General features: G+C 36.6%; 1 protein-coding gene and 1 non-coding gene across 2 annotated transcripts; one reads left to right on the top strand and one right to left on the bottom strand.

Annotated features, from left to right (window-relative positions):
• Nucleotides 1-205: 205 nt before the first annotated feature.
• Nucleotides 206-604, top strand: LOC114386018 (uncharacterized mitochondrial protein AtMg00820-like). The gene has a single exon (XM_028346031.1). The coding sequence runs from the start codon at nt 206-208 to the stop codon at nt 602-604; it is 399 nt and encodes a 132-aa protein (XP_028201832.1).
• An 18,644-nt stretch (nt 605-19,248) lies between these two features.
• Nucleotides 19,249-19,355, bottom strand: LOC114388842. Its single transcript, XR_003661631.1, has one exon. It is a non-coding gene; the product is annotated as a small nucleolar RNA R71 (small nucleolar RNA).
• Nucleotides 19,356-27,436: the final 8,081 nt, after the last annotated feature.

Raw genomic sequence — 27,436 nt, 5'->3', positions numbered from 1 at the left:
CTTTAGAAGAAGATGCAGGTTTTCAAGAAAAGGATTCTAATCTTGAAGATGCAGGTTTTCAAGAAAAGGATTCTAATCTACAACAATTCTTAAAGAGCTTTCTAGAGAGTGAAGAACTCAGAAATATCTCTCCTTAGACAACATAATTGGAGAAATCTCAAAGGGTATTTCTACGCGTTCTAAACTTAGAATTCTATGTAACAACATGGATTTTGTTTCTCAAGTTGAACAAAGAAACATTGATGAAGCTTTATGGGATGAACATTGGTTAATGGAAACGCTTGAAGAGCTGAATCAATTTAAGAGAAATGATGTATGTGATTTAATTCCTAAACCAACCTTTCACAAGTCAATCGGAACCCAATGGGTGTTTCAAAACAAACTTGATAAATCCGAAATCATAGTAAGGAATAAAGCAAGATTGGTTGCAAAAGGATACAACCAAGAAGAAGGAATTGACTATGATGAAACCTATGCTCCAATTGCAAGGTTAGAAGCTATAAGATTGCTACTTGCATTTGCTTGTATTATGAATTTCAGACTTTTTTGGATGGATGTAAAAAGCACCTTCCTCAATGCTGCATTGAAGAAGAAGTGTATGTAGACCAACCACTAGGTTTTTTGGATTACAAATATCCTAACTATGTCTATAAACTGAAAAAGGCTTTATATGGTTTGAAGCAAGCACCAAGGTCATGGTATGATAGATTGAGCAGATTTTTAATTGAACAATCTTTCATTAGAGGTCAGGTTGAAAAAAAAATTATTTATTAAGAAAGCAAACAATGATTTATTATTTGTTAAAATATATGCTGATCATATCATATTGCTCTACTAATGAAACTCTGTGCAATGAATTTTTATGTTGTATGCAGAAAGAATTTGAGATTACTATGATAGGACAATTAAATTTCTTTCTAGGACTCCAAGTCAAGAAAATGAAACAAAGAACCTTCCTCAGTCAAACCAAATACTGCATAGAACTGATAAAGGAATTTGGCATGGAAAAATGAAAAGAAGCATCTACTCCTATGGCTACATCAACCTACCTTGACTTAGATGAGAAAGGTAAAATAGTGGATGAATCAAGATTCAGAAGTATGATTGGATTACTTCTCTACCTAACTACAAGTAGATCAGATATCATGATTAGTGTTTTCTTATGTGCAAGATACCAATCAAATCCTAAGGAATTTCACTTAATTGTTGTTAAAAGGATCATTAAGTATCTTAAGGGCACAACCAATGTAGGTTTGTGGTATCCCAAAGGTACCTCCTTATACTTAACAGGCTTTTTAGATTCTGATGTTGTAGGATGTAAATTAGATATAAAAAGTACAAGTTGGACATGTCATATACTTGGAAGCTCTCTAGTGTCTTGGAATTGCAAAAAGTAAGCTTGTGTCACACTTTCAACTGCCGAGGTTGAATATATAGATGCAGGAAGTTGTTGTGCTCAAAGTCTTTGGATGAAGCAACAACTAAAAGACTTTAGAGTATCTCTTGACCACATTCCTCTGAAATGTGATAACACAAGTGCTATTAATCTAACCAAGAAACCTATCATGCATTCTAGGACTAAGCACATATAAATAAGGCATCATTTTCTAAGAGATCAAGTGTCTAAAGGTGTCTGCTTCATTGAATTCATTGATAGTCATCAATTAGCAGACATTTTCACTAAACCTCTTGCTAGAGATAGATTCTTTGACATTAGAAAAGAACTAGGCATATTGGATGCATCTAGCTTAGAATAACATTTTGTTTGCATAGTGTATGATTCACATTAGCATTCATATCATTTGTTTGTTTAATGTGTGTTTTAGCTTAGTGGTTCATGTGCGTACCCATTAGTTTGTGTTAAAGATCACATGTTTTTCTTATTTATTTTGTGATTTCTTGTTGTTTTAATCGATTACTCTTCATTTTAATCGATTACTGTATGACTTCTGGATGGTAAGTTTTTCAAAACTTTTTGTTTTAATCGATTACACTATGATTTAATTGATTACCATTGCTTGTGGTATGTTTCCAGTTTTGAAAACTTTATGTTATCAATTAGTCCTGATTTAATCGATTACCATTGGTTGATACGTGTTATCTGCTTTGAAAAGTTTTTGTTTTAATCAATTACCTCATGTTTTAATCAATTACCATTTTCGTATCTGTGATGTTTTTGTTTAAAAGTTTCTATTTTAATCGATTACCTGTCTGTTTAATCAATTACATGCTTGTATGTTTGAACCTTTATATGGATTTCGTTCTATTTTAATCAATTACATAATGTATCAATTACAATGGCATATTTAATTGATTACGCTTGCATTTTAATCGATTACTTATAGTAGCTTTTGGTTTTAAGTGAAAACGAGGACCAGTTGAATTGATTACTATGTAATTTTACACGATTACTTGCGTGTCTATTATGTGTAATCCATTACATTTCTTCATCTTCACCTCATCAAAACCTCCATTACTCTAGCATTTAATCCTTCACCTACCATAGCCAACCAGAACGTCACTTACCTTCTATAAAAGGCAACCCAAACCTCCACTTCAGTTACACATTTAATCATCTCAAAGTTATTTCTTCCAAAACCCTAGCCTCCTTTTGAAACAATGGCTAGCAATCCCGCAAGAACTAAGAAGAAAGCCAAGTCCTTGAAGAGGAAGCAAGGAGAGTGCTCTCAAGCAGCTCTCAACAGGTTGGATACTTGGTTCATGGACGAAAGCAAGAAGGTTGACTTCAAGATGATTTATGCTATGAAAAATGTGAGAATTTTGAAGTGTCTAAACTTGGAATGGTTCTCTCAGTAGGGATTCAACTTTACCAACTTGCTAGAAGCACAAAGTCTATCAAAGTTTGTGCAGATGAAGGGAACCTTTTACCCATAATTGGTAAAAGTTTTCTATGCATGTGCTAAAGCTGATATGGAAGGCAACTTGTACTCTACTGTCAAGGGTGTAGAAATGGTCATTGACGCTGAAGTTTGCAAAGCAGTTGCAGGAATAGACATGGGTGGAGTCCACAAGTTTGAGGAATCTGTGGATGGCTACAAAAAAAATGCAAACATATAAAGGTATGCTTCTTGACCTAGCAAGGATTTTGAGAAATAGACTAGGTGTTGGCGGTCTGACAGCTAAGGACAAAATGTTGGTGTATACCATTACTTACATTCTGGCACCTATGTCCAGCAATCATGCTCAAGTTACTGACGATGACTTGTAGATTATATATGGGTTGAAGTCAAGTATTCAAATAAATTGGGTACTGCTAATTGAAGATATTATGTCGAAGAGTCATCAACTAGTGGATTATGAATTTCCATATGCTAGCTTAGCTTCTAGGTTCATTGATTATTTCGATATCAATATTTCTAATGAGATAGTAGACTTTACCGAAGCCTCTAATTAGATAACCGAGAGGCACCTCAAGAAGATTGGCATGACATACGTTGATCATGAATGGGTTATGGCCGAAGAGAAACCAGTAGCAACAAACGTCAATCAAATGGACGAAGAAGCTGAATAAGAAGCTCAGCAAGAGCCAGCTAAACAATGGAACCATTTTGAGTCTCTTATGATTCAAAAGATGGATGCTATCCTTCATCTCCATCAAGAGCACTGAGCCAAAGTTCATAGCTCCTTAGAAAACATTACAACTAGGCTTGAGAACATAGAAACTAGGCTATCCCTTAGTAACTTCCTAAAGCCGGATGAGGATGAAGCGTAGTTGTGTTCGTGTGCTTGTTTTTGTTGTTAGATGGTTTGTTTATCATGTCATGTTCTATTTGTCTTAGTGTTATGATTACATATGTTTCTCTTTGCTTAATGGTTTTGTAATGCTTTAAGTTTAATGAAATATGGTTTTATTTCTCCTTTTACTTGTGTGTTTTTGTTTTGTGAATAATAAACTTTTTGCCCTTATTAATGCCAAAAGTGGGAGAAAAAGATATTGACTGAATTCTTGATTGATATACATGATGATGAATTGATATATATATATATATATATATATATATATATATATATATATATATATATATATATTGACATATATGATAATGATGATGAATTAATCTCTTCCTAAGTGTTAAGACTTTTTGAGGATAAGACTAAGTGATCAAGTCTCCAATCCAATCTCAAGACTCTTCAAATGCACTCAATGTTGAATTCATGTTTGGCATCATCAAAGCCAAAAAAGGGGAGATTGTTAGAGATAGGGGGAGCAACATGGTGAACAACCTAAGGCTAAAGCTTGAATCTCAAGGAAAAGCTTGAAGAAGTTTTGACTTTTACATGCCCAACTCCTTTGAGTGACATTTGTATTGGTTGTTATCTTGATTGATGTATCTTAGTACATTTGATATCTGCTTTGCATCATGCATAATCATGGTTAGTATGAAGAAAAGTTTCTAAGTTAGAAAAATTTCTTCAGAGGCAAAAACTCTCTATTTTAATCGATTACAGAGTTGTCGTAATCGATTACAACTAGTTGTCTGAAGCTTAAAGAGTTAAGTCTTGCTAAAATAATCGATTACCTTATAGATTTAATCAATTACAGATGGTTATAACTATTCTCTCTATAAATAACCAGCTTATGTTCACATCTATACATAAATAGATCATTAGAGAATACTCAATACATCTTTAAAATAACTTCTTAGTCTCAGAATGAGCAAGATTTTGTGTTGTCATTAGTGAATAAGAGAAGAGAAGCAAAGTGCTTTATAGTAACTCACAACTTCTTAATTGTTTGGTTATGAAGATGTTTTCTTTGAAGTAAGTTGTGTCTTTTGAGTAGAAGAAGATCACCTTCTCAATCCAACAAGGTTTTTGTGAAAACATTGGTCAGGTTGTATCTCTCCTACTTGTTTTTTCTTGTGTGTGGTTTTTACACGATCTTTGTTTTTATGCATGAATTGCTTACAACATGTTATAATAGGGTTTTCTAGTTTTGGCTAAGAGTAAGGTTCTCTTAGGCTTATATTCACAAAGGACCCTAGTGCTGGGTGCCTTAGTCTCTTTTTCCAGGGTGGGAACTGTAGATTGGTTGTTATTGCTTGTAAGGATTCTTGATGCATAACGGAAATCTAATTCAGGTTGCGGATTAGATAACTTGATTAGCTTCTCCATAAATAGAGAGTCAACTAGTATAAAAGATTGTGTCTTTTTTCTCTTGTTCTAATCTTTTTCTCTTATTCAAGGTTTAATCAACTCATTCAAGTTTTAATCAAGTCTTTTGAGTTATGGTTCAGCCCACTAATCCAAGATCAATTCCAAGATTCTCCACTAAGTGTGCTTAGGTGTCATGAGGCATGTAAAGCATGAAGGACATGCACAAAGTGTGACTATATGATGTGGTAATGGGTGTAGTAAGCAAATGATCACCTCCCCCTCTAAAATTTAATTGGATTGGGCTTCTACCAATACAATTAATTTTTTTTCCCAACACACATCAAATATTCACTTAGTGCATGTGAAATTACAAAACTACCCCTAATACAAAAACTAGTCTAGGTGCCCTAAAATACAAGGGCTGAAAAATCCTATATTTCTAGGGTACCCTACCTACATTATGGAGCCCTAAATACAAGGCCCAAAATATAATGAAACCTTAATTTAATATGTACAAAGATAAGTGGGCTCATACTTAGCCCATGGGCCCGAAATCTGCCCTAAGGCTCCTGAGAATCCTAGGGCCTTCTCTTGCATCTCTGGCCCAATCTACTTTAAGTCTTCTATCCAATGCCCTTCCGGGGTAGGATTGAATCATTCCCTCCCCCTTGAAAAGGATTTGACCTCAAATCCGGAGGTTCTTCAAACTCTGGGCTTTTTTTCTCAACACCTATAAAAAGAACAAAAACATATATATTAGTGGTGTTTGGTATGTTGAAGTAAGGTAAGGTCTGAAAACCCATTTCCTGGGCATCTTCCCATGAAGGAAAATAGTTCCTCACCAACTCAATGAGTGGTGCTACAAGTATAGAAAAATATGGGACAAACCTTTTGTAAAAGTTTGTTGAGTCATGGAAGTCCCAAATTTTTCTTATACTTAGTGGAGTGGGCCACTCAGGAATGACCTTTATTCTCTTAGGGTTCATGGGAACCCTTTGATCACTATTTAAAAAATTAAGAAAAGTAATACAATAAAACATACCTTTTTCTGTATTTTCATGTTGATTATTCCTACCAAAAAGTATGACAAACCTAAGGTGTCCCATATGAGTACTTAAGTTTATATTAAAAATAAAAACAAACCTACCTAATGAGTCCCTACATACACAAATCATGAAGATGTTGGGTGCACGAGTGATTTTATAAAAGAGGGTTGCACCACTCAAAACATTCATCATACCACCTATTTTAGGGATTTGGTGCCTAATAATACCTATTTTAGGCACCAACAAAGCACAAGGATTTAAGCTCTTGCAAACCAAATCCTCATCCAACAACTCCTTTACTTGAGGAATAAACTCAAGCCCAAGAGGTGTGGCAATGCTAACAAGTGTCTTTTTACAAAGGAGAAAATGTGGAGGTTGTCTAAGAGGGGAAATAACTTTAATATTTGTCTTTATTTCAAAATACCTTTCCTTCTTAGCTAACCTCTTGGAGGAGACACTTACCTCCTTACACTCCTCCTTAACCATTAAAGGTTGTTCTTTTTCTTGGGGGTAGATTTCTTCACTAGATTCTTCCCCTTTTGCTTCTTTACTTTCACTAAAGGAAGGTGAATAAGTAGCCTCATCTTGGCTACTATAAATGTCTTGGCCCCTCATAATCATGGTTTTCTTGGTGGGGCATTGAGAAGTAATGTGTCCTCTTCCAAGACATTTAAAGCACTTCATGGAGCTAGTCTTCTCTTGCATACTAGCCTTAAGGGGTTACTTTTCTATTGTCTTCCCCTTATCATCTTTGGGCTTAGAAGGAGTCACCCCTAAGATGCCTTGACCTTGGTCTTTCTTTGGATAAAAGTGGGAGCCATAAGATTTTGATGTAGACTTCCTTTTAAGTTGTTGCTCTACCCTTATTTTCCAATCTAAGTTACCCTCTACATTGTCCTTCCCATGAAAGTATGGGAGGTTAATGTTAACCTCTTGAGGCTTTCTTTCCTTTTCTCTCATATGGGAGTGAGGTCTAAGATGTGACCTATGCCTTCCCTCATAATAGTCATGAAGTTCTTCACTTAGGCTCTTGCAAGAGTTATGACTACTATAGGAGGCATGTTTTTCTTTTCTTAACTCTTTTAGTATTTTCCTTCTTTCTTTTTCCCTTATTTTCTCTTTTTCATCTTGACTTATTTCTTCCACTCTTTTTTTTCCTTTTTCTTTTCTCTCTTGTTTTTCTTTCCACAACTTAAGGGATCTCAACTCATCTAATATCTTATACAAGGGGTCCTTAGGAGTAGATCCCTCACCATTAACACTAAATGAAGAATGAAGACTCATGTTGGTTCCTAAGTTATGGTTCTTTCTTGTTGGGGGTTTGAAAACAAAAGGTAAAAGAAACTATGGTTGAAACTAGCCAAAATAAACACTAAAAGAGGTGTGAAAGATAAGGTAAAAACTAATTGGTAAAAGGCAAGCTACCTAGGCGGTTTGATAATGGAGAGTAAAGGAAATAAGCTATGAAAGTAAGCAAGAAATTAAAGTGCAAGAAATGCAAACTAGGCAGATCCTAAGAGTGTTTGGATGACCTCATTTAAGGTTCCCAACAAAACACTCACTATCCTAAGGGAAAATTGCCTAAAATTATTACACACAAATGGAAGTAGGGTGACCTATTGGAGGCTCCCAACTTACTTCCAATGAAAGGCCTTTTTGTTACAAAATTTGAAAGCAAAGCAAATTGCCAGTTACAAAATTACAAAAAAATGTCCTTAATTGTGGTGGCTATTCTCTCTTTGGTGTTTCACTCAATTTGGAGTGTTTCTTAGTCCAATAGCTCTTAAGGTGGTTGGCCCCTTGCTTCTTGACTCAAATTCTTCAAGGTATGACACCAATCCTCCTTTCCAATTCCCTATATGGCAACTCACAAGCAAGGAAACAAATGGACAAGCAATAACCAAAGACCAAAAAAAATGAAATGAAAGCTAAACCAATAGAGTTTTAACAAGACAAATTTTCAAGGATTATTCAACAATTAAAGCAATGAAAAGCACACAAAAGCTAGCTAGGACTCAAAGAGAAACCTAGAATGGCTCTAGAATAGAGTAGAAAAACTAAAAAAAGAAGACTCAAGAAACCTCTAGATTTGGCACTTGTTTTCATAATAATTTTCAATTGAAATTTAAGAACTTGGATTGGTATAAAATAGGCACCAATTATATAACAAATTTTGAGCCAAAACAACAAGCACACTTCCCTTTCACTTTTTTTTCCTGGACACTGATTTTTCAGTCAACTTGTGTGATTTTTTTTATTTTTTCCTTTAATCCAAATTGCTTGGTTCTTTTTTCATAATTTTGGTCCAGATGTCTAGAAAATTCAGTAAAACGTTCAGCCCAAAAAACGTAGTGACCAATTCCCAGTAATTTATACAAGTTCGTATGTTCAAGCTGCCAACACCAGCGATTTCAACCTAGAAATCAAGAGTAGTGTTTATGTTGCTTAAGGCTTGGATAGTTACAATTTGTGTTTGCTTATGCTCAATTATCTTGAATAACACAATTCAAGAGAGCTTAAGACTTATTTTGATTCACAAATCCAACCACAACTCAGCACCACCACTCAACTTCATCATCGACATCATGTACGAAACTTAGAAAAAAAAAGAGTTAAAAAACAAGACTACTTCTAGGAATTGATTTAGAACATGTTATGAACTAAATAAAATGCATGAATTAGACTCAAAATTCAAAAGATAGGCTAAGAATACATGAAAAAATGTATCTAGAATTCAATCAATAAAATAAAAATTCAACATAAACTTAGAACATAATGTGACAATTACTATGACTAAACATGACTCTAAGACAACATGGATTAAGTGATTTACATTTAGATTTTTGTGTTTTTTTTTCTAATCAATATTTTGGAAGAAAAATTTAGATCTAAGCTTCAGCACAAGAATATTATGAATGAAAAATGATAGAACCTAAAATCAACAAAAAAACATGATTCAAGAGTAGATCTACAAAATTTGAACCATAGAAATGCAAGAACAAGTGTATATCTAAGATTTAATTGGTTTATTTTTTTGAATCTACTCTAAACAGCACCAAACCACAAGAAAATGGAGGATATAAATGGAGAATAAGATGAAGAACAAGGAATTAAAGAGAATTCACCGAACAAAAAGATAGAGGAAACAAAAGAACATCACCTAGATGAAGATGCTCTTGATACCACATGATGTAAGCTCCATTGGAGCTTGAAGGCCTAGGATCTTCTTCATCAATGGATTCCTTTGCTTCTTGGAAGATGAATGGAGAAGGAAGAGAGAGAGGAGACGTCACTTCAAGGAGAAGATGAGTCTAGAAGAAGCTCACCACCATAGGAGGCCATGGATAAGAGCTTGGAGGAAGAAAGAGATGAATGAAGGAAGAGGAAGAGAAGAGCATGAAATTTTATGCTCTAAAAGAGCTCTGAAATATGAAGTTTAATATTCAAATGATCAAAGTTGAAAAAAATGCACACACATGACCTCTATTTATAGCCTAAGTGTCACACAAAATTGGAGGGAAATTTGAATTTCAATTCAAATTTCACTTGAATTTGAAATTTCACTAATTATGATTAGTGAATTTTAGTTATGGTTCAGCCCACTAATCCAAGATAAATTCCAAGATTCTCCACTAAGTGTACTTAGGTGTCATGAGGCATGTAAAGCATGAAGGACATGCACAAAGTGTGACTATATGATGTGGCAATGGGGTGTAGTAAGCAAATGCTCACCTCCCCCTCTAAAATTTAATTGGATTGGGCTTCTACCAATTCAATTAAATTTTATTTCCCAACACACACATCAAATATTCACTTAGTGCATGTGAAATTAGAAAAGTACCCCTAATACAAAAACTAGTCTAGGTGCCCTAAAATACAAGGCCTGAAAAATCCTATATTTCTAGGGTACCCTACCTACATTATGGCGCCCTAAATACAAGGCCCAAAAGTAATGAAACCTTAATCTAATATGTACAAAGATAAATAGGCTCATACTTAGCCCATGGGCCCGAAATCTGCCCTAAGGCTCATGAGAATCCTAGGGTCTTCTCTTGCATCTCTGGCCCAATCTACTTTGAGTCTTCTATCCAATGCCCTTACGGAGTAGGATTGCATCACCGATTTTCTTTGAGATAGAAGCCAATTTTGGTTTCTAAGATGTAGGGATGAATTGTAACATTTTCAACAAGCTTTCTAACATAATAAACAATGCCTCAGTCAGACAAGTATAACTCAAGATATGAAGTGGTCTTTCTAAGGTCTTCATCGTAAAACTAACACCAAACTTGGATATTTTTTAAGCATTCTAATTATAAGAACTTAATCTAACACTCTTCTAATATCAATATAATAACTACACCACTTTCATAATTATATAAAAATATCATTGAACATAATATAATATAATAAGAATAATACATAACAACATTATTGACAATGTTAATAATCATAATAATTACAACAACAACAACAACAACAACAACAACAACAACAATAATAACAATAATAACATCAAATCCATAAGATACAATGTAAAATAAGTGCACACGTACAATAAGACTTGCACTCACAAAATATAATCGATAATATAGCGTAAAGATAATAACTATAATAGCAATAACAAATTATGTAACAAGGTCTTAATAAAAGTTCTCCTTATGGTATATTCATACTACACAAAACTTGAGGTGTTACACTTGTCATTTCTTTTTCCAATCCCTACAAGAGGTCCAAGAGATCAGTAGTTAAGGCTACTAAGAAAAGGAAAGGGAAGGAGAAGATCATCCCAGAGGCAAATGTTGGAGGGTGGCTATTAAATGAGAAGGGCACCCTCCAACATTTGTTGGAGTGTAGCATGGTTGCCTCCTCTTGGAACAAGAATCCAAGCCATGGTGTAAGCAAGAATTCTCCCATCCATCTTTATACCTCTAATTTTGAATTTTTCAAAAGCTTTGGCATTTGGAGGGGTCCTTAAACAACCCTTGTACACAACAACCTTGTCAAACCCATCCAAACCTCATGTTACTTTGCTACCATCTGTAGGAAAACCAGTAATTACTACCCAAACAACTTCATTCGTGACAGTATCTACATCTTTTATTTTAGAATGAATCTCACCATCCCTTTCGGATAGTGTAGACTTTTCATCTACACAAAATTATGTACTCATTGTTGTTGGATAATCTTCTGAAACTCAATGTGTTGCCCCTCAAACCATTCAATGGAGAGGTATTTGAAGCAACTATATTTCTTTCCTTCCATAAATGCTTGAAATCATCATAAAAGTTCTCCTTTATGTAGTTTTTCTCTTAAAGCTAATGGAACACTATGAAATGACTTCATAAACGAGAAGTATGATATTCTCTCAAGCTCCAACAAAGTTCACGAATCTGTTCTTTATCATATGTGCCTAGTTGAAAAAGATGGTCATTGGTTCTTGATGATGGTTTGGCAAGTGTACCAAGTTTTCGGAGTAGATAATGATAAGTGGGTTGTCATATCCACAGGGATTGGTAGATATTACAATAATTTCTATTATTTTAATGAAAACTCCTAAATAAACTAATTACAAATGTACAAAATTTCATTTTGTAATATTTCATAATGGGAATGATTAATAGCAATATTTAAGAACAAGTAAACAAAGTGAACAAGTAAACAAGTGAGAATTCAATGAAATGAAGCATTGGGATTGGATTTCATCTATTTAAACAATCCTACAATGTTTAGATTACACATACATGATTCCTTTATATTCAATGTTATTGGATTCATTGGTTCATTTCATATTAATTCCTTAACTATGAAAACTCTAAGGATTTCAAAATCAACAACCAATTCATTGATCATCAACTCAAAATCCCTGCATTAAAATCAAGAATCTTAAAAACCAACAGTTCTAACTCTTTTCCTAGTAATTATAACCATTTCATGACCTGATTTAGATCCACATTTGGAATGAGCGATCAATTTATCTCAAACATTAAATTCAAATTAAATCACTAACATTGAATAATAGGAAATCATACATATAAATACAAATATATATACTATATATATACACTAAACAATAGGAAATCATATATATATATATATAAGATTACAAAAGAGTTTGATAGATTACATTCATTTCCAATAGCAAGAGGATTAGCTACCCATGGTGGTGAGAGTAATCCTATACAACGAATGAATGAGAGAAAGGCTTGGAAAACAATCATTCGTCCCTAGATTCTCGATCCTTGCACTTTATCCTATGAAGCTCTTTGTTTTTCAAGCTCTATTTTTCTATACTCTGCTCCCTTCTCTCATTTTCGCTCCCCTTTTTCTTTTTATATCAAGTAAAGGAGGCGCAAAAATGAAGCAATCAACTCAGTGGACTGAAATTTTGCGCAGCGGAACAACATTCTTTAGCATGAAGGAAACTCATTTCACTAAGCTAAATAATATTTAGCTCAACGAATTCATTATCTTCACTTCTTCCCATTCTGCCTCCAATCTGCTGAGTTAAATTATATCCGCTCAGTGGATTAAAGCTGCATGAGTTCCCCTGCTTTATTCCTTTTTCTGGCCTTATCAGCCAAAGGCAAGAGAACATTGAGGCTTGGTTGAGGAAACATCACATTAAAGATGAGAAGGATTAAATCCCTTAGCCACCCTAAGCCTTATGTTCCTATTTTAAGTTGTGTTTTGTGTCTTATGTTGGTATGTCTTATGTGTTCAGCTTTATGTCTTTCATGATTAAGTGTTTTTTTGCTATGAGTCTTGTTGATTAATGATGTAATGACAACCAAGTTATAATCATCTCTGAAACACCCTGAAATTTCAATAACTGAAAATAAATATTTGATGTATTTCTTATATTTTTTAGTTACTTGATTAATTTGGACTAGTGAAGTTTTGTGTCAATTATCCTTGTGCAAAATCTTGGTGTGGATATTAGGTTATGTGGAGTTTGATTGATCTGCGTTGGAACTATGTCATTCCAAGATTCACCAAAAACCTATTTCGGTAAAATCACAATCCCGGATTTGTTAACCGTTGGATCACCTTCAAATTTGAATTGTAGGCTTTCTACCCATGTCAGCACCTTTTGATCATCATGATTTTTAAAATAACATCTAGAGTGTGTGATATGACCTTTGCATAGAAGCAGTAAAATATGTTGGAGAAAAATTTGCCCAAAACTTGCCTAAGCGAGTCTGAGTTGGGCCAGCTTGCCCAAGCGAGCAAAATTTTGCTTGGGCGAGTCTTGTAGGCTAAAAATACATCTAGCAATGTAAAACACACATTTTTCTCCCCTAAACCCTCACCCAACATCCTCTTCCACCACCGATGATCGCCACGAACCGTCGTTGCTTGTCGCTGGACCACAACACAGAGAAGAATAGTTTAATCAGAGTGAAATCTTAAAAACTCAACTCAAGGATTCAATAGAGAATGGAGCCTCCAATCCTCCCTTCGCGGTTTATTTGAGGTAACCGTGATTTCTAAGCATTCTCCTAGTTAGTTTGAGTCTATCTTTGCATCTCTTGTGACTTGGGTACTGTTATTGGGTGTTTTTACACTTCCTTTGAAAAACCCTTGAAAATGAGACATTGTAAAAGTTTTCTTTTTGTAAAATAGACTTTGTTTTTGTAACCTTTGTGGAACCCTGGTCAGAGTGGTGTGATCGGAATTTCAAAATGGTGTCTCTGTGATGAGGATCTCAAAACACCCCTTTAGCCCTTTTTTAAATTGAATGGGTATTTAACCCCAAAAGTTGATATTAACCTTGTCTTTGAAATCTATACTAAATTATCTTCGATTTTTTATATAGAGCTCTGTGTTTGGACGAACAAACATGAACCTAAGAGATCTCAGAACAATGCCGCAAGGAACTAACAGAGAGATATAGATAGGTGAGGGGATTTTATTGTTTGTTTATGGCTTTTGATACCATAGTTGGGGTTAGGAAACCCAATTATAGGGATGTATGTTTGTCCCTATTCATGCTGGTTTTCAAGAATTTTTTTTTAATTAATGGGAAGTGATATATTTGTTATTGATGTGTATGCTAGTTTTCAAGAAAAAAATGTGTTTTTAACTAATGGGATGTGATATATTAGTTATTGATGATTGGAATTGTGAATGATGTTGTCATTGTAATGATTTGAATTTTTGGGAAAAGTCTTAATTACAAAGGAGACTCTGCCTAAAATTTTATATTTGTTCTTCTATTTACTTCTTTATATTGAATTTTAATTGGACATAAGAGTTTGTTTTTAATACCATAGTTCTTCTCTTTAATTTAGAATTTTCCTTAAAATACCAGTCTCGTGATATTATGGATTGTCATTGTATGAGGTTTGTGTTGTCTGAAGACCTGGGGAATGTGAATCTCAGGCAGGAATTTGTATGTATATATGTATGTGGAATGTGATTGCTTGTGATGTTGATGATGATGTTGAGATGAGATGATATTAATGTTGATGATAATGTTGATTTGAGATGATGTTGATGATGATGTTGAGATGGGATGATATTAACATTGATGATAATGTTGATATGAGATGATGTTGATGTTGATAATGATATTGAGATGACATGAGATGATGTTGATAATGATATTGAGATGATGATGTTGATGTTGATGATGTCGTTGTGATGATGTATGTTGTGTATGTACATGGAGGATGCAGTAACCATGTTGGATATCCTTGGAGGGGGAAATAGAGTGTTTAAAGAGTTTTAGCGTATGTGGAGAGAGAAAGGGATGACTTAGAATCTTTAACTATCCATGGTTAGTGTATAGATGATACCCATGTTTCATACTTCATATTGCATGAAAATAGTATAAGTTTTTTTAGTAAGTACTCGTAGTTTTTCATGAGGAAAAGTACTTGTACTTAGGGGCATATCACTTGGTTTGGAACTTCCTTGAGACTCAGGTTGATCACTATGGGGGGAGGGGGAGTTTCCTATGCCCGAGAAGGTGACCTTGATACTTGCTGCCTAGTTTTGCTAAGTGAGAGTGTCATGTGGACATGCTTAGGCTATTTCCTGACGAATGGTACCACATTGCATTTTAGAATTTAGTTAGGTGCATGCATCATTCTAAGCATAATTGATTTGAATTGTAGAAAAGTTGATGACTAGTTTATTAAGTGTATGTTGAATTGATGGATTATTAAGAATGATTGTGGTTATTGTTATTGTTTTCTTGTTAATCATTGTCATTTGGTGTTTGTTGATCTTTTATAATAAACTCACCCTTGCAATTTTGTATCGTGTGGTTGGTGCTTATGATGATCTAGAACTTTCGTTCATAGGAGCAGATGAGCCGTTGTAGGTGACTTGAAGGAAAACCTTTTGTTGGAGCTGCCAAGCCAACATGATAACATTGGAATTTATTTTGGGAGTTGTGTTTTATTATCAACTCTTCCTTAGTTGGTTCCTTGACTCTTTTTGATTGAACATGTAAACCCAATTTTAGATACATGTAAAAACTGAATCATGTTCTAACATGTGAATGATGTATAGTGGTTTAATATATATATATATATATATATATATATATATGTATGTATGTATGTATGTATGTATATATATATGTATGTATGTATATGTGTTTATTCATGAGTTTTTGCGTTGTTTGATGAATGCATATCACGAAGAATTTACCCTCATTTTCATAACCAAATTAATGGAGCTTTCACTTAAAATTGAAATGTCACATTTTAGAGTTAGTGATATCATAGTGACAAAGAGGGTTGTTACAATTACTCTTATCATGGTGGTTATATGAATGAATGAAATTATGATTTGTGTTATCATTCCTTGTGTCTTATTTTACACTTTCCATATACTATGCTTGTTATCCGTTTGATATGCCCAAAAGGGGAGAAAAGTGTATGTTGCTTGAAACAGGAACAAATGCCACTAATTAGGACTTGGATTGATATCAATCATTTAAAGATAAGAAACAACATCACATGGAGCTTGGTCATCATGAAAAAAAAGGAAGAATGTAAATATGAAGATATTGTATAGCCCTTTTATGTTGTTAATGATGAGATGTAATATATAAACACTATTCTATATTAGGATGTTTGTTATTGCTTTAATGTTTGATTGTATGTGAAATCATGCATCCATGCATCTTAAACTAGCATATACAATTCAACATGCTATTAGTAACTTGGATTTAAAATCATGAAGTTTCAATTCTACATCAAAATAATCGACTATTTGCTAAGATAATCGACTATATCAAGGCTCTGTATCTCAGAATTAAGATTGGCTTGCATTTAATCATTTATCCTTAGTAAATAATCGATTATTTGGGTCTGAAGAGTATTTTGTTGTCACACTTAATCGATTGTTTCGTGAAATAATCTATTACATGTTTTTCAGAAATCTCAGCTGATGCAAAGAACAATTTAATCGATTATATCAATGAGATAATTTACTATTTTTGTTCAGAGGCTATAAAAATAATTTTTTCCGAGGAGCTTATGTGTGGCACCCATCTATCATATTTTCATTTCATTTTTCATTTAGAGAGACTTAGTGTGTGATGTGTCACCATTTTCTCTTATTTCTTAACCCTTTTTGTCACCATTTTAATTACTGATTAGCCTTAATTGTCAAATTAATTATGCAATTTTATCATTAGGGCCTACTGGATTAATTTTGTGTTTTTAATTTAATTTCAGGAGAATTATAAGCAATTGGGCTTGAATCCAGAATTGGGCTTGGGTTTGAATCCAGAATTGGGCTTGGACTTGAAGAGAGCAAACTATTTTATTCTACCAAATTTTATCTTATCTAGATATTATTTAGATTTGATCTCATCTAGATATTATTTCATCTAGATCTTGTCTTCTCTTATATTATCTAGATTTTATTTTATTTATGGGCTTGGATTTAAAATAGATTTGTAAGCTTTGGGGCTGAAAACTATATAACAACACCAAGGTTCTAGTTTAGGTCTCTTCTCTCTCTCCTCTCCTCTCTCTCTTTTTTCGTTTTAGTTTTAGAGTGCTACTCTCAATTCGTTTTAGTTTCTTTTTTGTTTTGGAGAATAATTCTAGTTTTCTTCGTTTCTACTACAATTTCGTTTTCTATTGATTAATGGAAGGCTAAGTCTCCAGCGTTGTTTTCTCTTGAGGATCAAGCACAGCTCTCTTTGAGGTTCTATTATTACTATTAAATTCTGATCAGTTTTTCCTCTTCACCAATTACTCTGTATTTGTTGCTATTAATTCATGCATGCTCAGTGCTTGATTAATTGTCTCTGTGCTTAATTTACGTTCATGCTTAATGATCATTCATGATTAATTGGTGTATGTGTTGCTTAATCACATAATGAATGCCTTATGTTAAATTTCGCTTAGTAATTTAATTTAGGGTTGGATTAAGTGGTTGAACTGATAAAGGATAAACTCTCGTAACCTAGGATAAGAGACTTGCTTGTGAATCAAGGGGAAGCAATGCGTTTTAATTTTGATATTTTCTAATTCAAATCTATTCGTTGTTTAATTTACAAAAGCAAACAACCCCCCTCCCCCAATTCGTTACTATTTTCCTACTATCTGTTATGAACGTTTGGTTGATTATTGCTCGTTGGGAGACGAACTAGGATCACTTCCTAGATACTGCATTTTTAATGTTTATTTGATCCGGGTACGGCCTCGATCATATTTGGTGCCATTGCCGGGGAGCAGTGTCCAAAGGTTCGTAATAGCTAGTCATTCATGTTTTATGTTTAGTTGTTTTAAGTTTTCGTGTTGTGTTAGTATTGTGTTAGTGTGTTTAGTGTCTTGTTATTTTGTTTAGTGTGGTGTTTTGCTTTAGTTTTTCTGTTCAGCGCTTCCCCTGTTTCAGTTTTTGTGTTTTGCTGTGAATAGTACTTTGCGACGGATTTAGTGACCACTTTTGTTGACCAGGGAAACAAAGTAGTAGTGCAAATCCATTAGCGACTGAATTAGTGACCGCTGTTGACAATTTAATTGGCGATTTTTGTTTTGATAGTTAGGGTTGTTATTTTTGGCTGAATTTTGGTGTGGTAGGTTCTTTTGACTCATATTTTGTGTGAAAAATACCAGGAACACTTCGTGTGGCCAGATTTGAGAGATTCAAAAAAAAATTTGAGAACTTGTGTTTAGCAAAACTTCAAACGGCCATAACTTTTGCTCCAGGTATCAGAATGACTATTATTATATATGTATTTGGGGTAGAAAAAAATTTCCCATATTGCAATAGCCCGCCGAAGGCTGGCTGAGGTCTCTAACTAGCCATAATCGCATGTTTACTAGTTTTTTTTTTCAAGTTTTATTGTTTTATTTTTCTAAACTTTCCTTAGGTAGTTTCCATAGTTAGACTTTGAATTTTTGTGCTATCTTTTCATGATTTTATAAGGTTGCTTACAAAATTTCAAGTCATTTGGATATCATTTAATGATAGCTATAGTTCAAACCTACACTATTACTTGCATAAGAAGGCAACTAGTTGTGCATGCTGAATGTAGTGTATGACTAGAGGCAATCCATCTGACTTACAACCCTTTGATCCTGAGATAGATAGGACATTTCATAGATTAGTTAGGCATCATTTTGTACCTTTTGAGCATCCTGAGCATTCTGTTATTGGTGAGTCTGAGCATTCTGTGGTTTGTAATTTTGAACATCCTGATTTTGAGCATTATAGTTTTGAACATTCTGAGAACATGGCACAACCTCCACCCCGTGAGAGGACTCTAAGGGAAATGGCTGCACCTGATTTCACCTACGAAAACTTGTGCATCCAATACCCTGATGAGGATGTCCCATATGTTCTTAAAACTGGACTGATCCATTTGCTTCCAAAGTTTCATAGCCTTGCAGGTGAAAACCCGCACAAACATCTGAAAGAAATCCATATTGTCTGCTCCACCATGAAACCCCCAGATGTCCAGGAGGATCACATATTTCTGAAGGCTTTTCCTCATTCTTTAGAGGGAGTGGCAAAGGACTGGCTATATTACCTTGCTCCAAGGTCCATCACGAGCTGGGATGACCTCAAGAGAGTATTCTTAGAAATATTTTTCCCTGCTTCCAGGACCACGATCATCAGAAAGGATATTTCAAGCATTAGGCAACTCAGTGGAGAGAGCCTATATGAATAATGGGAGAGATTTAAAAAACTATGTGCTAGTTGCCCTCACCACCAGATTTCTGAGCAGCTTCTTCTCCAATATTTTTATGAAGGACTCAGTAACATGGAGAGAAGTATGATTGATGCTGCCAGTGGTGGAGCCCTTGGAGACATGACCCCTGTTGAAGCCAAAAATTTAATTGAGAAGATGTCTTCCAACTCCCAACAGTTTAGTGCTAGAAATGATGCTATTGTCATTAGAGGAGAGCATGAAGTAGCCACGAATTCATCTTCATCAGCTGAGACTAAGAAGCTTAAAGGTAAACTAGATGCCTTGGTTAACCTGGTAACCCAACTGGCCATGAATAAAAAATCTGCACCTGTCGCCAGACTCTATGGTTTATGCTCCTCTGCCGACCACCACACAGACCTTTGCCCTTCTGTGCAACAATCTGAAGCAATTCAACAGCCTGAAGCTTATGCTGCAAACATCTACAATAGACCTCCTCAACCTCAGCAGCAAAATCAGCCACAACAGAACAATTATGACCTCTCCAACAACAGGTACAACCCCGGGTGGAGGATCATCCCAACCTTAGATGGTCAAATCCTTCACAACAGCAGCAACAACAACAACACCAACAACCCCAGAAACAGCAAATAGTTGAGGCCCCTCTGCAACCTTCCCTTGAAGAACTTGTGAGGCAAATGACTATGCAAAACATGCAATTTCAACAGGAGACCAGAGCCTCCATTCAGAGCTTAACTAATCAGATGGGGCAATTGGCTACACAGTTAAATCAACAACAGTCTCAGAATTATGACAGATTACCTTCTCAATCTGTCCAGAATCCCAAAAATGTGAATGCCATTGCATTGAGGTCAGGAAAGCAGTGTCAAGGATCTCAACCAGCTACATCTTCCTCACCAGCAAATGAACCTGCCCAACCTCACTCTACTCCAGAAAAAGATGATGACAAAAATGTCAAGAGTAAGTTACCTAACAATTTCTATGCAGGTGACTCTAAAGAGAAGCATCATATCCCTCTTCCATTCCCTCCAAGAGCAATTTCCAACAAAAAATGGAAGAGACAGAGAAGGAGATCTTGGAAACATTTAGAAAAGTAGAAGTAAACATACCTTTGCTGGATGCAATAAAGCAAATTCCAAGATATGTTAAATTCTTGAAGGAGCTGTGCACTAATAAGCAGAAGCTTAAAGGAAGTGAAAAAATTAGTATGGGCAAAAATGTCTCCGCATTGATTGGTAAATTTGTTCCCCAAATCCCTGAAAAATGTAAAGATCCAGGTACATTCAGCATACCTTGTATTATAGGGAACGATAAGTTTGACAATGCCATGCTAGATTTAGGAGCTTCTGTTAGTGTTATGCCTCTGTCTACTTTTAATTCTCTGTCTCTTGGTCCTTTGCAGTCAACTGATGTGGTAATTCATTTAGCTAATAGAAGTGTTGCCTATCCTGCTGGTTTCATAGAGGATGTCTTAGTTAGAGTTGGTGAGCTGATTTTCCCTGTTGATTTTTATATTTTAAATATGGAGGAGGGATTTTCTAAAGGATCAGTTCCCATCATTCTAGGCAGACCTTTTATGAAAACTGCTAGAACTAAGATAGATGTATATGCAGGCACACTACATGCCATGGTTAACCTGGTAACCTAACTGGTCATGAATAAAAAATCTGCACCTGTTGCCAGACTTTGTGGTTTATGCTCCTTTGCCGACCACCACACAAACCTTTGCCCTTATGTGCAACAATTTGAAGCAATTGAACAACATGAAGCTTATGCTGCAAACATCTACAATAGACCTCCCCAACCTCAGCAGCAAAATCAGCCACAACAGAACAATTATGACCTCTCCAGCAACAGGTACAATCCCGAGTGGAGGAATCATCCCAACCTTAGATGGTTGAATCCTTCACAACAGCAGCAACAACAACAACAACCTTATTTTCAGAATGCTACTGGCCCAAGCAGACCATACGTTCCTCCACCAATTCAACAACAATAACAACAACAGCAACAGCCCCAGAAACAACAAATAGTTGAGGCTCCTCTGCAACCTTCCCTTGAAGAACTTATGAGACAAATGACTATGCAAAACATGAAGTTTCAACAAGAGACCAGAGCCTCCATTCAAAGCTTAACTAATCAGATGGGACAATTGGCTACACAGTTAAATCAACAACAGTCCTAGAATTCTGACAGATTACCTTCTCAATCTGTCCAAAATCCAAAAAATGTGAGTGCCATTACATTGAGGTCGGGAAAGCAGTGTCAAGGACCTCAACCAGCAACATCCTCCTCATCCACAAATGAACCTGCCCAACTTCACTCTACTCCAGAAAAAGACGATGACAAAAATTTAAAGAGTAGGTTACCTAACAATTTCTATGTAGGTGAATCTTCCAATGGTAATTTTGATTTACAGAAGCAGCATATCCCTCTTCCATTCCCTCCAAGAGCAATTTCCAACAAAAAAATGGAAGAGGCCGAGAAGGAGATCTTGGAAACATTTAGAAAAGTAGAGGTAAACATACATCTGCTGGATGCAATAAAGCAAATTCCAAGATATGCTAAATTCTTGAAAGAGCTGTGCACTCATAAGCGGAAGCTTAAAGGAAGTGAAAGAATTAGTATGGGCAGAAATGTCTCCGCATTGATTGGTAAATCTGTTCCCCAAATCCCTGAAAAATGTAAAGATCCAGGTACATTCAGCATACCTTGTATTATAGGGAACATTAAGTTTGACAATGCCATGCCAGATTTAGGAGCTTCTGTTAGTGTTATGCCTCTGTCTATTTTTAATTCTCTGTCTCTTGGTCCTTTGCAGTCAACTAATGTGGTAATTCATTTAGCTAATAGAAGTGTTGCCTATCCAGCTGGTTTCATAGAGGATGTCTTAGTTAGAGTTTGTGAACTGATTTTCCCTGTTGATTTTTATATTTTGAATATGGAGGAGGGATATTCTCAAGGATCAGTTCCCATCATTCTAGGCAGGCCTTTTATGAAAACTGCTAGAACTAAGATAGATGTATATGCAGGCACACTATCTATGGAGTTTGGTGATATAACTGTTCATTTTAATATTCTTGATGCTATGAAACACCCATATGAAGATCTTTATGTATTTGCTGAAATAATTGACCATATTGTTGATGAATACATGACCGATCTTCATTCTAATCTGCATGCCTGTCACTATTCATGCATTGAATCTGAATTTGTACTTGATCATATGGCTGAATTTGATGCTGAGAGTGAATCTGCAATTCATATTGATTACATGTCTGGTGATGTTTTACCTCTTGAGATTGATTTTCTATAGTCAGATAGAACTAACCATGATTCAGGAAGTACACATACCTATGACTTTCTTTATGAGGTACAGGTTGAGAAACCATCTCTTTCTACCATTATCCAGCCGCCCACACCATAATTGAAGCCTCTGCCATCAAATTTAAAATATGCTTACTTGGATGATAGCAAAAGTTTTCCAGTAATTATATCTTCCTCCCTTGCTGATGAGCAAGAGGAGAAGCTGTTATCAGTTCTCAAGAAGCATAAGAAGGTTATAGGCTAGACCCTGGCGGACATTCTTGGTATTAGTCCATCCACATGTATGCATCAGATAAATTTAGAGGATGGGGCTAAACCAGTAAGACAGCCACAGAGAAGACTCAACCCGGTGATTCTTGATGTAGTGAAGAAGGAGGTAACCAATGGAATTTGGGCATGGTTTTGTGAACTTTGGATTGTGGGGCTGACTTGTGTCTATATGGACAGCTTGTAGAGGTTAGAATAAGTGCCCAAAATTAAGGACTTAGACCTAGGAATCCAAGCCTTTGGTTTTGAGTGCAAGAAAGCATGAAAATGAAAGCATTGCGATAGGAATTTCCCTTTAGGCCAGCAGTCGATTTTTGGGCTGCACCATGATGTTTGCCTTACACCTAGATGTTTGAGAATGTTGTTCATCATGCACATATAGATGTAGAGTAGGTGGCAAAATACCTCACAAGATATATGTATGTTGCATATAGATAGAAAAAAGATACCTCACCAAAAACCTTGTTGAATTGAAATGTAATTTGAGTAGCAAGATACTTGAATACTCATGAAATGTAATTTTTTTGGTAGCAAAAATACTTCAAGTATGCATGTGTGCAAGTTTTGCAAAGACGTGCGTGTATATGATCTTTGGGTAGCCAAAATACTTCAAGTATGCATGTGTATAAGTTTAGCAAAGAAATGCATGTATGTAATTTGGGTAGCAAAATGCTTTGAATGTGCATGAGTATAGTTTTTAGGTAACGGAGCATCTCGCGTGCATGTGTGATCATAAAAGTATGCATGTGAGTTTGCCCTAAATTGATATTTGTGTGGGAAGCAGTTGTATGCCATTTTTACTTGGCAGCCTTTAAAATGATACTTCCTTGTAAATTGACTTTCCAAACGTTTGTCTTCGCAGGAAATGGCTCCGAAAAAGCTTTCCACGAAGAGGTCTAGAAGAGACGCCGCAACGGAAGGGTCCAGTGCCACCCCCGAGTTTGATAGTCACCGTTTCTGGAGCACCGAGCACCAACAGCGCTTTGAGGCCATCAAAGGATGGTCGTTCCACAAAGAGAGGCGCGTTCAGCTTAGGGAGGATAAGTATACGGACTTTCAAGAGGAGATAGCTCGCAGACATTGGACGTCACTGGTGACTCCCATGGCTAAGTTTGACCCAGAGATAGTCCTGGAGTTCTATGCTAATGCTTGGCCCACAGAGGAGGGAGTGCGAGACATGCGTTCATGGGTGAAGGGTCAGTGGATTCCCTTTGACGCAGATGCCCCCAGCCAGTTCCTGGGTGACCCGGTAGTTTTGGAGGAAGGCCAGCAATGTGAGTTCAGCCAGAGGAGGAGCAGGGCCGACTGGTTCGACGAGGAGGCCATTGCCCAGCTGTTATGCATACCGGGGCAGGATTTCGCCCGGACCGCTGCAGGGAGGCGGGTGCGGATCATGTGCACTAGCATGACCACTTTGATCCAGACGTGGATGACACTGCTGCTCAGCAATGTCTTGCCTAGCGATCATAACTCCGATCTCCCTCTGCCCAAGTGCCAATTGGTGTACGCCATCCTGACACGGATGAGCGTCCACGTGGCCCAGGTGATTGCTGATGCCATCTATTTGTTTGCAGGTATTCCACCCACCAGGCACCCTCTGGACCCGGATAAGTCTAACAGGGCCATGGGGTTTTCAGCGTTGATCACGGGCCTCTGCCAGTCGTTCGGGGTTCCCGTCACCCCCAGTAAGGTGATCCGACCGCCGATCACCCGGGCCTTCATCGAGAAGTACTGCATGCCTAGGCAGGCGTAGGGTGATGCACATCAGGCCGCAGACGCACTGCCACCGCCTCATCAGGCTGATCCCGCTGGATCACTAGGCATGGAGCGTTAGCTACAACACTTGGTTCGTGTCGCAACCTACCCTTCGGCGGGAGGGCGACGCGTGACTCACGGGTGCGTCTTCCAAGAAAGAAATATGCGCGGAGTCGCCACCAACGTTTATTTGAGGAAAACTTCGGAAAAACCGGAAAAAGATGTGGTCTACGAACTTTAAGTGAAAGGCTTGGGAGTTGTATTTACACACAGGGAAGGTATTAGCACCCCACATGTTCGTCACAAGAGACGACAACCTTTAATCCAATATGCAAATGTGACTTCAATTTATGTTATTTTCCTTTTTTACGTTCTCATGTCTTTTTATGCCTTTTTATATTTTTATCTTTTTGTGGTCGACAAGGGGGTTTCCCTTGCTCCTACGTATTCCTCGATTGTGATAAGGAAATCAGACCTACGTAGTTCTTTGTGAACAAAGCGTTTGGTAAATTTTAATTTTTTATCATTTTTTGCAAGATATGTTTTTATTGAATGAAAGGTCATTTAAGGCATTGGACCTTTAAACAATCTTTCGATTCTTTTTGAGAAGAGAGAAAACATTAAGGCGTTTGGACCATTGATGATCTCTTTATTTTTGAAAGAGGTAATAAAGTTACATGTTGATTTTAGGCCTTTTAGAAATCTACGTTTAACCAATAAAAGCGGAAAAGACCATTTCTAGGCGTTGGATCTTTAAAAATGGCTTTTTTTGGCGATGACAAAAAGTTTGGTTTATGAATTGATTTTAGCCTTAGTTTCACTTTGGTTATTAGTCGATTCGATTAAGAAAGGAAAATCCCAAAGAAAACGTCCGATTGATTTTTTTGATTTATTTTACTAAAAGATATTTTTGATTATTATATTATTATTTTGCCTATTTTTGGTTTGAAACGTGGTTATGGCATGACTGAACGGTCGGAATTCATTTTAAAAGAAATTAAAGGATGTTACAATACGAATGATCGGTGGAAATTTATTTTATTTTTTGATTAGGCGAGAAAATGACTTAAATAAATGACTAAAGCGCGTCAAAAGGGGGTACGGGAAGTAAATGAAATGAAAATAAAAGCACGCGAAACAAATGAGGACCACTAAGGGTACATAGAATGAATTGAAAAGCTCGATTTCGAGAACTTACCGGTTGAAGATCGAAGAACGACGAAGAACGAACGAAGAATGGTTGAAAATCTTCGCGAAATCACCCACGGAAACGTCACAGAAGCGTTACGGAAGCGCCTCGGCTTGGATTTTCTTCACGGAAATAATTTTTCTCACTAATTTTAAGTGAATCTCAGATATCAGGAGGGTTGAACCTTTTTGTTCTTCCCTCCTTCCCCTATTTATAGGAAAGGGAAGGAGGAGCTTGCCACCCAGCTCGCCCAGGTGAGCTAGGTTGCTTCCTCCAGAAGCAACCGCCTTCTAGAGGAACATCTTGGAAGGCCCAAGTGGGCCTGGTTGCTATTTGCACCCCCTATTTACTAAATACACCCCTTGCGTTTTTTTGCTGATTCTTTTTTCGTAACGTTACGGAAACTTACGAATTTCGTAACGATACTTGTTTTCTTTCCGTAATGTTATGGAACCTTACAGATTACGTAATCATCCCTTTTTTGCCTTCCAAAATGTTACGGAACTTTACAGATTGTGCATTTACACTTCCTTTTGACTTTCGACATGTCACGGAAATTCACGGGTTGCGCAACAATGCTTTCTTTTGACTTCCGACATGCCACGGAACTTCACGAATTGCCCAACGATGGGTGCCAAGTACCTCGAAGTAGTCAAACGAGGGTCGCATCCCAACAATGGATGGTCCCCGGACGAAATTAGGGTATGACAGTTGCCCCTCTTTACTTGTCTTTTATTGGAGATAAAAGGGAAGTAAAGATAAGACACTAATTTCGTTCGAGCGAAACAACATTCGGCCGGGGAATCTCCCTGTCAGCGGAACTTGCAAAAATTTGAAAATGACCAGTACCGACACATCATCCTGATATTGTCGAATTCGTTCCTCCTGGTTGACACAAGGCGCAAAATGACCATAATTTGTCTCCGTGTGTCTTTGGACGTGATCGAGCCTGGGAGGCAAGGCGCAGAATGACCATAACTTGTCTCTGCGTGCCACCGGACACGATCGCCTCTGGATGGCGAAAAGGTGTACGGAATGACCATAATTTGTCTCCGCCGCCCTCTCGACTTACTGTCACCGAATGACAAAGGGCGCAGAATGACCATAATTTGTCTCTGCGTGTTCACCACTCGACTCGCTGCTTATGAATGACAAAGGGCGCAGAATTTGTCTCTGCTTGTTTATCACTCAACTTGCTGCTCCTGAATGACAAAGGGCGCAAAATTTGTCTCTGCGCATTTATCACTCATCGAGCGTGCGAATGACCATAATTTGTCTCCGCATGTCATCGGGCCCGCCGCCTCTGGATGACAAAAGGCGCAGAAGACGACGTTAGTCTCTGCGTGCTATCATGCTTTGAGTCTTAGAGATAGAAAAAGAAGTGTGGGACCAAATGGTTCCCACATGTCATCGGGCCCGCCGCCTCTGGATGACAAAAGGTGCAGAAGACGATGTTAGTCTCTGCGTGCTATCATGCTTTGAGTCTTAGAGATTGCAAAAGAAATTTTAAAAGTGCGGGACCAAATGGTTCCCGCGTGTCATCGGGCCCGCCGCCTCTGGATGACAAAAGGTGCAGAAGACGACGCTAGT

Source organism: Glycine soja, chromosome 15 (genome assembly GCF_004193775.1).
Source record: "Glycine soja cultivar W05 chromosome 15, ASM419377v2, whole genome shotgun sequence".
Taxonomy (NCBI): domain Eukaryota; kingdom Viridiplantae; phylum Streptophyta; class Magnoliopsida; order Fabales; family Fabaceae; genus Glycine; species Glycine soja.
This window is presented reverse-complemented; position numbering and strand designations above follow the sequence as displayed.